Genomic DNA, 12,386 nt, shown 5'->3' on the forward strand with positions numbered 1-12,386 from the left:
TTTCATTAAAGGGACTCGCTCATGTTTTTGGAACAAAAATTAGTTTTCCCTGTAATGCATCTGACACTTATTGTATCATTATTTTACTCTTTGATATCAAAATTGCAGTTAAAAATACAGTATAGCATAAAAAAGGTTTTTTGGTTTTAGTGAGGTTCAAACTCACAACGGTAAAGTCAAGAAAACATAAGAAAACAGCTGGCTGGTCCACACTGCCACTGGGACTTTAACAAAAGAAGTGGATATGTTGACCTGTGAAGGATACATTGATAACATCACATAATAATGTCAATCAACCAATCACGCAACACCACAGCCGTAATTAATTTTCAATCACATTATAAACGCTAATGAAAGTTGTGGTCTTCAATGTGTTAACGTCATGTTAACGTCATCGTTGTTAACTTTTAAATCGTTACTGCGTTACATAAATGATCAAATTAAATATTGTTCATCAACTTATGGTAAGTTTGTTTCTTTTGGACAAAGTTTGGGCTAACATATATATTCAAATTAAACAAATAGAATGACCAACCCTAGACTGATTCTTGTCTTTTTCCAGGACAAAGCCAGGTCGTGGGGAGAGGACATTGTGTATGAGCTGTAGTGACAAGCTGGCACGCTGGTGTGTGGTAGGCCTACAGGGGGCACTGCTAGCACACTTCCTAGACACACCTATCTACCTTGTGTCAGTTGTGGTCGGCAGGTATGTGGGGATGTTATTTAATAGTGAAGAGAAAACCTTATATCACAAATTCAATTTCACAGTGGTTTGAATATACCTGTATGGTAAGTTTAACTACTTGAGCTGAATTTAGTGAAATGAGTACTTTTCCAACTTTAAACTTAGGCCACACCAAATTATTGTTTAGTTCCTCGGATTTTTGCCCAAAAAAATTGGAGCGAGCGAGCGAAAAAAAAATAAAAATAAAAGTTTGTCAGTTTTCATAAAAACCGAAGCGAGCGAAGAGCGAAAAATATATTTTTCCTTATATTCAATATAAATATGAAAGATTGTTCAAAATAATTGCCCTTAAACCCATTTTAATGCCATCTTGAACTGAACCTTTAATGGACATTGGGAAAATGTCGGAATGCATACTATTTAGTCATCCGTGTTTAGTACAAACATTATATCGATAAATCTTATGTCTTATATAATTAAAACGTACTTTAATATGACGATCATTCATAATAATAAATAACCCTGCTTTTAGTAAAAAGTTTGAAACGACTTATATAAATCTACCTGAATCAGTTTAACATCATATGCAACTGTATTTAGACATAACTTAGGATTGATGTGGGATTTGTAAAAAATGATCACTTACACAGGCATCATCAAACATCAGACTCCATATAACATAGACTAAATTTTGTTTTTATTATCACAGGAAATGCAATGACATGTGCTTATTAAAACAAAAAGAACAAGGGTATTTTTCAGAGTACTTTTTTGGGTTATTTAGATGTTTTTATGCACCAGCCAATTGTATATGCCCCCCCCCCCCCCACCAAGTCCAGAATAGCGGGGACTTTGACTTCCGGTCTCTCAAAACCCGGGTAAAATACCCGACTGCAGGGACACACTGCTGGTAAAATCCCTGCCAAATGGCCCCGCAACCCCGAATACCTATGTGAGGCCCACTCCTGTCTATCTTCAATATGAAGACAAAACCACTTTCACTAGGCACTGCAGGGCCACCTGAAAGGTAAAAACACAGCCCATTGCCTCTGCTGTCCCCGGTATACCCCTGGAACAAGGGCGAGGGGTGGGCGGGGCAGTGGTTACAATTGACAAGTATATTACAATCCCGGATTATGCTGCAAATAAAAACAAAATATAAGGTGATAAACTTAGCCGCTTACTTATGTTGAGGTATATCCAGACCAGTGTTTATATCGCTATTTGTGAAAAGATGTTTGTTCATAACTGTTGTTTTGTCAGAATTTGATCAAAAATGAGCTTGATACATCAATTTGGACCAAACAATGACTCATGTTCCAGTTAAGTTGACCTGTCCGATTTCCATTCAAAACGAGTCACTAATTACGCAATATAATCGCTACCAGTCTTAGATACACATGCTTTATTGCATAATGATTGCTTTAAATAATGATCCTTTAGTGCATGAGACGATCAACAATGACTTCAAGCATGCTTAAGACATATTTATTGTAAAAAATAAGATTTAATTTCCAAACTTGGAGCCACATTGTTTATAGGAATGATGTCACCATTACGTCATATGTACTTCCGTTGTGTGGAAAATTCTCAATAAAAAAAAATGTTTTTATGATTGATATACATGTTTTCACATGCTCAATACACTGTAAATCAAAACTATCATTATTCCTGAAACTTTTATACCTTAAGTATCTATTCGTGCTTGATTTATCATTTAGAGTAGAGATTAAAGCATAAACCGCTACCCTATAGTTGAAAGGTCATTTTGAAAGATCTGTCATGGCGGACGGTGCAATTTTTAGAGCTTGTTTTTCAAGTGGAGTGATTTTTCTTAAGAATAACTTGACCCCCCTTTTTTTATTGGCTTAAAAGGTAATTTAAAGCTTGTACTTTAAGAATATATGTGGTTATCATAGCCTGCATTCGCTCGAAATGCCTTTAAATGTTGTCTAAAAATTATAGTTTTACATTGAATTATATAGGGAATAACAATGGTGGTGTGTAACCTAAAAGGGACCAAACTGCTTTGTTTAAAAAGTGTTATTTTTGGTAAGAAATGTATTGCATTTCACTATTTCTGGCAAATTTTCACAATTAAATGCATTTATCTTGTCTGGTTGATCAAAATATGCTATTGTCTGGTTTTCACCACTTTCGCCTATTTTTTTTTTTAAAAATGAGTCGTCTGCAATCTTACGAGCACTGAAAATGTCCAAATTTGGTGAAAATTTGACTGCAAGAACTTGAAATGTGTGCAAAGATGTGTAGAACTGCCCCATTTGATGCTTAGAATGCCATTTGAGTCAAGGTTCAGTTGAAAAACCTCAAAGAATGGCTTTTTGGGCCAAAACGCCTTAGAAAATACAGACGCACAGGCACTTGGGTGATAGGCAGTGAAACTGGAAAACCTGACACAGACTATCAGATTGAGCTAGCTTTGGGTGTATTTTTGGGACTAATCGAAAGTGTTTTTCATAAAAAATGCAGGGACGGGTTTAGTTTATACCGGAAGCCGCCATTTTGATTGAATTTATTGAAACCCATGCTAAACCGATCGATCTACAGTATAAAAACACTACGCATCTGTAACTTCCCTTTTCCAAAACACGAAAACTAGCGTAGAAAAATTATACTTGATTATTTTTAGCCTTTAAATAAATTATTACCTGAAAAAAATGTACTTGGCGATCAAAATGGAGGTGCGGGCGCACAAAAAAAATATAAATATTTTTTTTACATTTTCAAAAAAATAGGAGCGGTAAATCCGCGGAACGAAATATCGATTTGGTGTGGCCTTAAGTGTAACAAAAAAAAATTGTTTGTTAGAGATGTCCAGACTTACCTTAATTTAAAATTGTAATAGACCCATTTATTGGCATAAAGTATTTTTTTTCCTTTTGGCTATAATATATATTTTTTCAATAGTTTATTGCACTAGTAGGACAATTACTTTTTTAAGGAAGAAAATGATATTCAAAAACATGTTTACCTTAAAAACACACACAAAAAACAGTTAAATGTGAAATTGGAAACGAACAAAAAATTAGCCTTATGAGGAATAAAGTTGAAAGAAGCAAATAGATTAATTTAACATTTAACAGCAAAGATTAGTCATTTTTGTTCTCTAATTTAGAAAGCTTATCAGATTTTATGCCAATTGTTTTTACTGTCGTTCGAAGGCAACATGTAATTACCATCTCACAGCCATTCCCCTGAGTTCCTGTTCCCGTTCACTCTCTGAAACCAATGACAAATACTTGCATCCCCAGTCAAAAACCTATTACTTCCAAGCCTATAATTTGAGACATTCGATCCCTGCTGCAGCTATTAAGTTCAATTTGGCAAGTGTTTTCATGTGTTAAGGTGCTCCTGAGTTGTTGTTGTTGCGCATAAAAGAACTAAATATCTTTTTAGCTTTAGTATTTACAACAAAATTAATGGAACTCCCAGGAAGACATTAATTTTATGAGTCAATCTTGTACCATGTTTGAGAGGGATTTCTTTGTTTTCTGCTCTGAAATTTCATGCGAATACTGGTGATCTGAGGTATTTCCAACAAGATTTGATTAGTTTGCCTACCTATTTGTCAAAGATAAAAAGTTGTCCTATTGTGATAGCCTGGCGATAGCAGCATCGTGGTGCAAAACCTTTGCCAACAGCTAAAAGACTATTCAAGATATTTTAAGAAAACTTGGTACTACACATGTAGTGGGAAACAATGTGCAAAGCCCATAACACTGACTTTAATAACTGTCCAATTAAGCCCTTTGGAAAAGAATATTTATTTTTTTTAAAAACCTTAAACTTGGCCATAATTAAAAAAAGTTTAAGATGTTTAAATGAAACTTGGTACAACTTGGCAAAAAAATAGGTAACACAACTAGTGTTTATGTCTTTTATTGGAAAAGCTGGGTCCTATTATATCTCAAGAAGTGTGCACGCTAGGTTTATGATTACGAAACTTTTTATTTCTTCTTACTATGGAAGATTACAGCAAGATGTTAACAAATACCTGGTTGGTCTGGTATGGAAATGGCTCTCACAGTCTATTTGAAAATGTTCAGCATAATGACACAAGTTATTGATTAAGCCAGAAAATGCTTTGAACTGAAATTGAACATTTCAGTTCAAATTGCAGTTGCTGTTATACATTAAGTTAACATTCTGTGAGGTGGATGTAACTAATGCTAGAAAAACATAATATTTTGTACTCTGAAATGTTTCATGAAAATTTAATGATGATCGGGCATGCAAACAAAAGTAATAGTTTTAAATTCCATGTGCAGACAACAGTTGCATGTCAAAGTCAGGTGAAGCTTGAGGGATTGTGAAACAATCCCATAGTGCAATCGCTATGTGATTTTCTTTCTCGATACCACAGGGCATCAAGTACTTGTGTCATGAAGTGCAAGGATTGTGGGACAGAACATCCTGGGTTTCTGCAGTGCAGACAGGGTGGTATTCTATCACTCTTTTTCACATTACAGCTGCCCGTATGACAAGCACTCCATGTATCGAGCTCTGGTGTCCCGCAGTGAGGGTGTGGAGGGTGCCCTGCCCAGGGGCTACTGTCACCACCAACCGGTGTTTCTTCAGAGTCCCCTGACATTCCCATACAGCAGACAGGTGGTGGAGGAGCAGAACCCAGGGGTCAGTCTAGTACCCAGCTCTGTAGGTACGCACAGACACATGTACACAACGTGAAACTTCGATAAACTACTACAATAGCAATGCACTGTTATGTGGGGTATATATGCTTTGCATTGTAATACCAATTTAATCTACACTTGAGAGAAGGATCATTGTTCAGCACTGAAAGTTGTACACATATCAAGCAAGACCAGAGTTATGGACCTTGACTAGAATAATGTGTCAACTGCATTTTCATTTGTGCACCCATTGTTCGATTTTTGAATTACACTCAAAATAGTTATGACCTTTGGCTCAGTTAAAACTAGAAAATTCCAAACACATGTTAATTTTTATTTAATATACTTTAACATCTAAAGTATAGGAATATATGTCTGTCATAGAAGGAATCTTACTCATACACCATGGGACTGTTTGGGAAGAATCCAAGGAGCCATTTCAAGAGAATTTCAGCAATACTACTGCATTCTTTAAAATCCTTCTAAAATTGCTCTTGTGAAAATTGTCCTTAATGTATGACCCTGATATGTAAATGGAACTGTGAGATTTACACAAGATGTCACAAAAATACACAGTAAAAATCTTCACTCTGTGATTGTGTGTGTTAACAGAATTTGGGAACTTTCCTTAAAGTTTGTATAAGTCATTGCAGGTTTTCATTCATCATACAAGTGCTCCTCAATGCTGATAAAATATGTTAACGTTTTTATCAATACACCTTTTACCTGCCAAAACATCATGGCTTGTTCTTTCAGGTTTGGGATGGCACCTTGGTGAAGATGGAGGGATGACCGACGTTACTGTCCTCGGCAAGAAACAGGGCGTCACTGCCAAAAACAGGCACACAGAAAAAGCCAGGTTTGCAGAGGATTGTTTTTTAAGATATAGTGTGAAAGAAAGACATAACTATTTATGTGCCTGACATTCATGTCAAGAATCTGCTTATGCCACTTCAGGACAAGTGTTTAATTTTCAAAACTTGGCCTATTGTAGTGTGTGCATTTAAATCCGTTTAAGCTGCTGTTTGCTATGCATTTTGAAGCCCTTGTTTGTAGCTGTAGGTTATCATTTAATGCAATTTGGAACCCCTGTTTGATAGCTGTTCATGTACATTTAATGCAATAAGGGGGCCCTGTTTGATACCTGTTCATGTACATTTAATGCAATTTGGGGCCCCTGTTTGATAGCTGTTCATGTACATTTAATGCAATAAGGGGGCCCTGTTTGGTACCTGTTCATGTACATTCAATGCAATTTGAGGCCCCTGTTTGGTAGCTGTTCAGTGTACATTTAATGCAATTTGGGGTCCCTGTTTGGTAGCTGTTTAGTGTACATTCAATGCGATTTGGGGCTCCTGTTTGGTAGGTATTCAGTGTACATTTAATGCAATTTGGAAGCCCCTGTTTGGTAGGTGTTCAGTGTACACTTAATGCAATTTGGAGCCCCTGTTTGGTAGCTGTTCATGTATGTGTAATGCAATTTGGGGCTCCTGTTTGGTAGCTGTTCATGTACATTTAATGCAATTTGGAGCCCCTGTTTGGTACTTGTTCATATACTTGTTATGCAATTTGGAGACCCTGTTTGGTAGCTGTTCATGTATGTGTAATGCAAATTGGAGCCCCTGTTTGGAGGCTGTTCATGTACTTGTAATGCAATTTGGAGCCCCTGATAAGTAGCTGTTGGTTTTCATTTAATGCAATTTGGAAGTCCTGTTTGGTAGCTGTTCATGTACTTGTAATGCAATTTGGAGTTGTAATGCAATTTGGAGCTCCTTTCTGGTATCTGTTCATGTACTTGTTATGCAAATTAGAGCTCCTGTTTGGTAGCTGTAAATGTACATTTCATGCAATATGGGGCTCCTTTTTGGTTGCTGTTCAGTGTTCATTTAATGCAATTTGGAGCTCCTGTCTGGTATCTGTTCATGTACTTGTTATGCAAATTAGAGCTCCTGTTTGGTAGCTGTTAATGTAAATTTCATGCAATATGGTGCTCCATTTTGGTAGCTGTTCGATGTACATTTAATGCAATTTGGGGTCCCTGTTTGGTAGCTGTTCAGTGTACATTTAATGCAACTTGGGGCCCCTGTTTGGCAGCTGTTCAGTGTACATGTAATGCAATTTTGAGCCCCTATCTGGTATCTGTTCATGTACTTGTAATGCAATTTGGAGCTCCTGGTTGGAAGCTGGCCATGTACTTGTAATGCTATTTGAAGCTCCTGTTTGCTAGCTGTTCATGTACATGTAATGCAGTTTGGAGCTCCTGGTTGGAAGCTGGCCATGTACTTGTAATGCTATTTGAAGCTCCTGTTTGCTAGCTGTTCATGTACATGTAATGCAGTTTGGAGCCCATGTCTAGTAGCTGTCCATGTACATGTAATGCAGTTTGGAGCCCATGTCTAGTAGCTGTCCATGTACAGGTAATGCAATTTGGAGCTCCTGTTCTGTAGCTGTTATTGTACATTTAATGCAATTCAGAGATCTGGTTTGGCAGCTGTTTTAAGTACCTGTACTGCAATTTGGAGCTCCTGTTTGGTAGCTGTTAACGTACATTTAATGCACTTTGGATTCCCTGTTTGGATGCTGTTTGTGTACATTAAAGCAATTTGGGGCCCCCATTTGGTAGCTGTTCAGTGTACATTTAATGCAGTTTGGAGCTCCTGTTTGGCAGCATTCTATATATAATCATGAGTGTATGCCATTCTGTGCTCAATGTTCTTACAAATATGTTGGATCAAAGTGAACCATATCTATAAAATTAAATACTATCTTCTTAAATACCTTAGTATGCATATTCTTACCTGCAGCTATGCATCTCATTATGTACTGCTATTTTTGGTTTGCAGGAGTGCAATGTGTAGCAAATCCCTGTTTGACCTTTTCCTGAGTCTTGTATCAGATATCCCTCCAGAAAACCTGCCGGACTCAATTAGGTAACACAAATAAAAGGAGTACTGTTGAAGGATGTTGAGCATTCATGGATCACAACAGTGCATTAAATTTGAACAGTTTATGAATAGATTCCAAATTATCAGTATACATGGAGTCATTAATTGTTACCATAAAAGCTGCAGCAAAAGGTATTGGGGGAGAAATCACTGTTTAAAAAAATGAAATTGTACAATCACATAGTAGGTAGAAATGTTACTATGTTTTTTTCCAGAAAACATGATGAAATATCTTTATTCCAGAAATAAAACTCTACACACATACCATGACTACAAGATGGCCGCTACTGATTACCAATTATCATGGCAACAGTTGCTAAGTATCTTCAAGAACTGGCAACACAAGCCTTCAGGATACACAGACTTTACTTGATGTCGTCTGTATTATAATAGAAAATAAATGATAGGAAATGTGTCACCTTCAATATTGTATTACTCATTTGATATCTGTGTGTGAATCAAGTGTCCTTGGCCAATCTCCTGCTTGGGCCGTATTCATTAAGCAACTTAGGTAGTAGAACCAAACCTTATTTTTAAGCTAAGTTTAAAGAATACTAAAACAAACCTGTAAACCAATGATTTTTTTTATTGATCTTGCAAAAGATCATTTTTGATCTCGTGTCATCAGTGTGTGTGTGGGGGGGGGGGGGGGTGTAAGCAACTACCGTAGAGATTAATTCAAAGATCATTTCTGTGAATTTTCACGAAAATTGGTCCCAAAAAATTATAATACTAATACTTCCTCAGTTGATGAAAACATACCGGTACCATAGTTTGGCAAAGATTTTAGCAAGAGTTATGGGCCTTGCCATAAATACACATATAACCAAACAATGAGACAAAGGCTATGGCTAAAGCTGAGCTGAAAGAAGGCATAATAATGACATTTTTATGGTGTTGTTCATTACATAAAAACAGTTTAGAAATTAAGTCAATAGATAGAAAGCAATACATATTTGTCAAGGATGTCATGCCATACTATTAAAATGCCTGCTACAGAAGTTACCAATAATTTAATAACATGCCTTCAAAGTACACCCCCTTTCAAATATGCTATCGTTTTGGGCCCTTATCACTCCTGTGATGGCCCTAGTTAGTGTAGTCAAACTGTGTGTGCTGTCCATTGGTCTGTCAATCTGTTAACATCGCGTCTTGTAGATGAAATGTGGTGTGTCACGCATAATGTATGTGCTCTCACCTCAAATGTCAACGTCACTATTATTAGTTGTTGGAGGCGCCCAGAGATTTCTTAGTAATAGTTCATGCCTCAGCTTTGTTGCTCTTAATCAGATTTTGAACTTCACAGAATTATCAAGTACCATGAAAATGTTTCACAGATCAATATATATATATATCTCATAACAAATGTCAAGGTCACACTTGTAGGTCAGTGGTACCTTTTTTAGATTCCATAGCAATATTTAGTGCCTCAGTCATAACTTTGTAATCATGAGAAATTCACATGTGTACCAGAGAAAGTGTGTTATGTATTCAAGGCGTTCTCTACGCGCAATATGGATTACATACAACTTGGTGTGATATATCACTTAGTAGCAATTATATTCAAACTTCACAAAATTTTAAAACACTTTCATATCGTGCATCAGACAAAACTAGAGATTGCTTTTTTGAAAAAGCGCTTGTCTCCCCTATTGTGTGGTCGTAGCTGAGAAAAAATAAATGGACATGAAATTTGTAATTTTGGACTGGAGACAATCCAACAGTGAAGTTCGGTTTATTCACCCGTATAAAATAGTGAACATCTACTGCGACCTTGACCTTTGACCTACTGATCTCAAAATCAATAGGGGTCATCTACTAGTCATGACAGAAGTTCCTGGGTGCAAGCATTCTCTATTTATTGAGCGGAAACAAAGTGTGACGTACAGACTGACGGACTGACTGATCACAAAATCAATAGGGGTCAACAACTAGTCATGACCACCTTGTATACCAAGTATGAAGTTCCTGGGTGCAAGCGTTCTTTAGTTACTGAGCAGTAACCGTTTCTTTACCTCAAGCTCATGGCGACTGACCGTTTGATCTTAAAATCAATAGGGTTCATCTACTAGTCATGACCAACTATTCAAAGTATGAAGTTCCTGGGTGCAAGCGTTTTTAAGTTATTGAGCGCAAACCGTTTCTTTACCTCAAGGTCACGGTGACCTTGACCGTTGACCTACTGATCTCAAAATCAATAGGAGTCATGAACAACTAGCATGCCAAGTATAAAGTTCCTGGGTACAAGCGTTTTTTAGCCATTAAGGAGAAACCATTTTTAAGCTTAAGGTCACCGCCAACATATCGATTTTTACCAGAAGTTAACCTTGACCTTTTGATCTCAAAATCAATAGGGGTATTCTACTAGTCATGAACAACTATCATACCAAGTATGAAGTTCCTGAACCCAAAGAATCTTTAGTTATTGAGCAGAAACCGTTTCTTGACCTCAAGGTCAGGGCGACCTTGACCTTTGACCTACTGATCTCAAAATCGATGGGGGTCATCTACTAGTCATGACCAACTAGCATACCAAGTATGAAATTCCTTCTAAGCGTTTTATAGTTATTGAGCGGAAACGAAGTGTGACATAAGCACTGACGGACAGGGCAAAAACAATATGTCTCCCCATGAATGGAGGAGACATAATTTCAAATAAAACATCAAGGTCATGCTTATAGGTCAGGAATGCCCAAAGATATAAGTGGAATAAAGTAAGTGTGCGTAAGCGTGCAAGCAAAACTAGTACAGTTTCCATTAAAGCTTAAGAAATGTGATTTTTTTTTTTATTAAGGTTTATTCAGAAAAATTGTCACATCTGAAGTAAGAATACTTGTATATATAAAACTTTTCTTGTCTATCTAAAACTTAAATATTTAAATTTATATGGTAAAAGCCAATTGCCTCCTGACGATCTTCATTACCATGTTGTTGTTTTTTCACTCATATAATTATATAGATCATTATATGTCCTGGGGAGAAAGACAACACTTTTTTGTATTGGCTGTTTAATGAGCAATTTTATCACAACAGGACTAATACATTGAAATCTAGACAACATTTAGTAAAGTATATATTGATAAGTATATATAGTATTTTATGCAGTTTAACAAAATGATATTATGCTCAATTTTTTTTAGCAATGCACTAAACAAAGACATCAGATTGTTGTTAAATCAAATTATGAAAAAAGATTAATAATCTCCTTAACCTTTTGCTTGACACCAGTAATTTTAATTACAAATGTATGTGATACTACAACAGGAATTGTGAGGAGCTAAGTACACATGTATGTGATACTACAACAGGAATTGTGAGGAGCTAAGTACACATGCATGTGATACTACAACAGGAATTGTGAGGAGCTCAGTACACATGCATGTGATACTACAACAGGAATTGTGAGGAGCTAAGTACACATGCATGTGATACTACAACAGGAATTGTGAGGAGCTAAGTACACATGCATGTGATACTACAACAGGAATTGTGAGGAGCTAAGTACACATGCATGTGATACTACAACAGGAATTGTGCAGAGTAAGCGCAAACGCTCTTCTTTATCATATGTCAAAACAGGGACAAAACTACAATTATAAAAGCCAGAGTTCTGGGCCTTGTTTATATGTGGGTATTGTCTCTGGCAACAGGAGTATAAAGTTTAATTTAAATATCCTGAGGAGTTTTTGAGTTATTGCTTAGCTTAAAGGTTAAAGATTCCTGACATTGACTGAAACAACAGACAAGCTTAAATTATATAACCATAACAACTAAATTCACATACAATTAGCTATATGAAACCACTCATGAAAGATATGTAAACAAACAGATCACAAATCATGAGTGTTCAGCACTTACATGCATAGAAGGCAAACTATTAATAACATGTGGAGAATCAAAATGGGAGATTAAGAGTATCTGAAACTGAACTGCAACAAGCAGAAATAGTACGAGTCAAAATAAGCAGATTTAAGTATCTTGTACAAGAAATTTTACAGAAATAGGAGCTTTTCATAAAAAGTATCCATGACCTTCAAAACATGGCATGCTGTGGTTTCCGCCATCTTGATTTTACTTACAGAAATCTTCAACTTCATATTTGCT

General features: G+C 36.4%; 1 protein-coding gene across 6 annotated transcripts in view; it reads left to right on the plus strand.

Annotated features, from left to right (window-relative positions):
- Positions 1–11,934, plus strand: part of LOC128244841 (tRNA-specific adenosine deaminase 1-like) — a 31,852-nt gene extending 19,918 nt beyond the window's left edge. For all 6 annotated transcript variants that reach the window (XM_052962935.1, XM_052962936.1, XM_052962934.1 and 3 more), the window contains 5 exons: positions 563–706; positions 5,176–5,363; positions 6,094–6,196; positions 8,181–8,267; positions 8,526–11,934. In XM_052962935.1, the coding sequence (XP_052818895.1) occupies positions 563–706; positions 5,176–5,363; positions 6,094–6,196; positions 8,181–8,267; positions 8,526–8,655 (652 nt within the window). In that variant the 3' untranslated portion in view covers positions 8,656–11,934. The remainder of the gene's footprint in view (positions 1–562; positions 707–5,175; positions 5,364–6,093; positions 6,197–8,180; positions 8,268–8,525) is intronic.
- Positions 11,935–12,386: the final 452 nt, after the last annotated feature.

Source organism: Mya arenaria, chromosome 8 (genome assembly GCF_026914265.1).
Source record: "Mya arenaria isolate MELC-2E11 chromosome 8, ASM2691426v1".
NCBI classification, from domain to species: Eukaryota; Metazoa; Mollusca; class Bivalvia; order Myida; family Myidae; genus Mya; species Mya arenaria.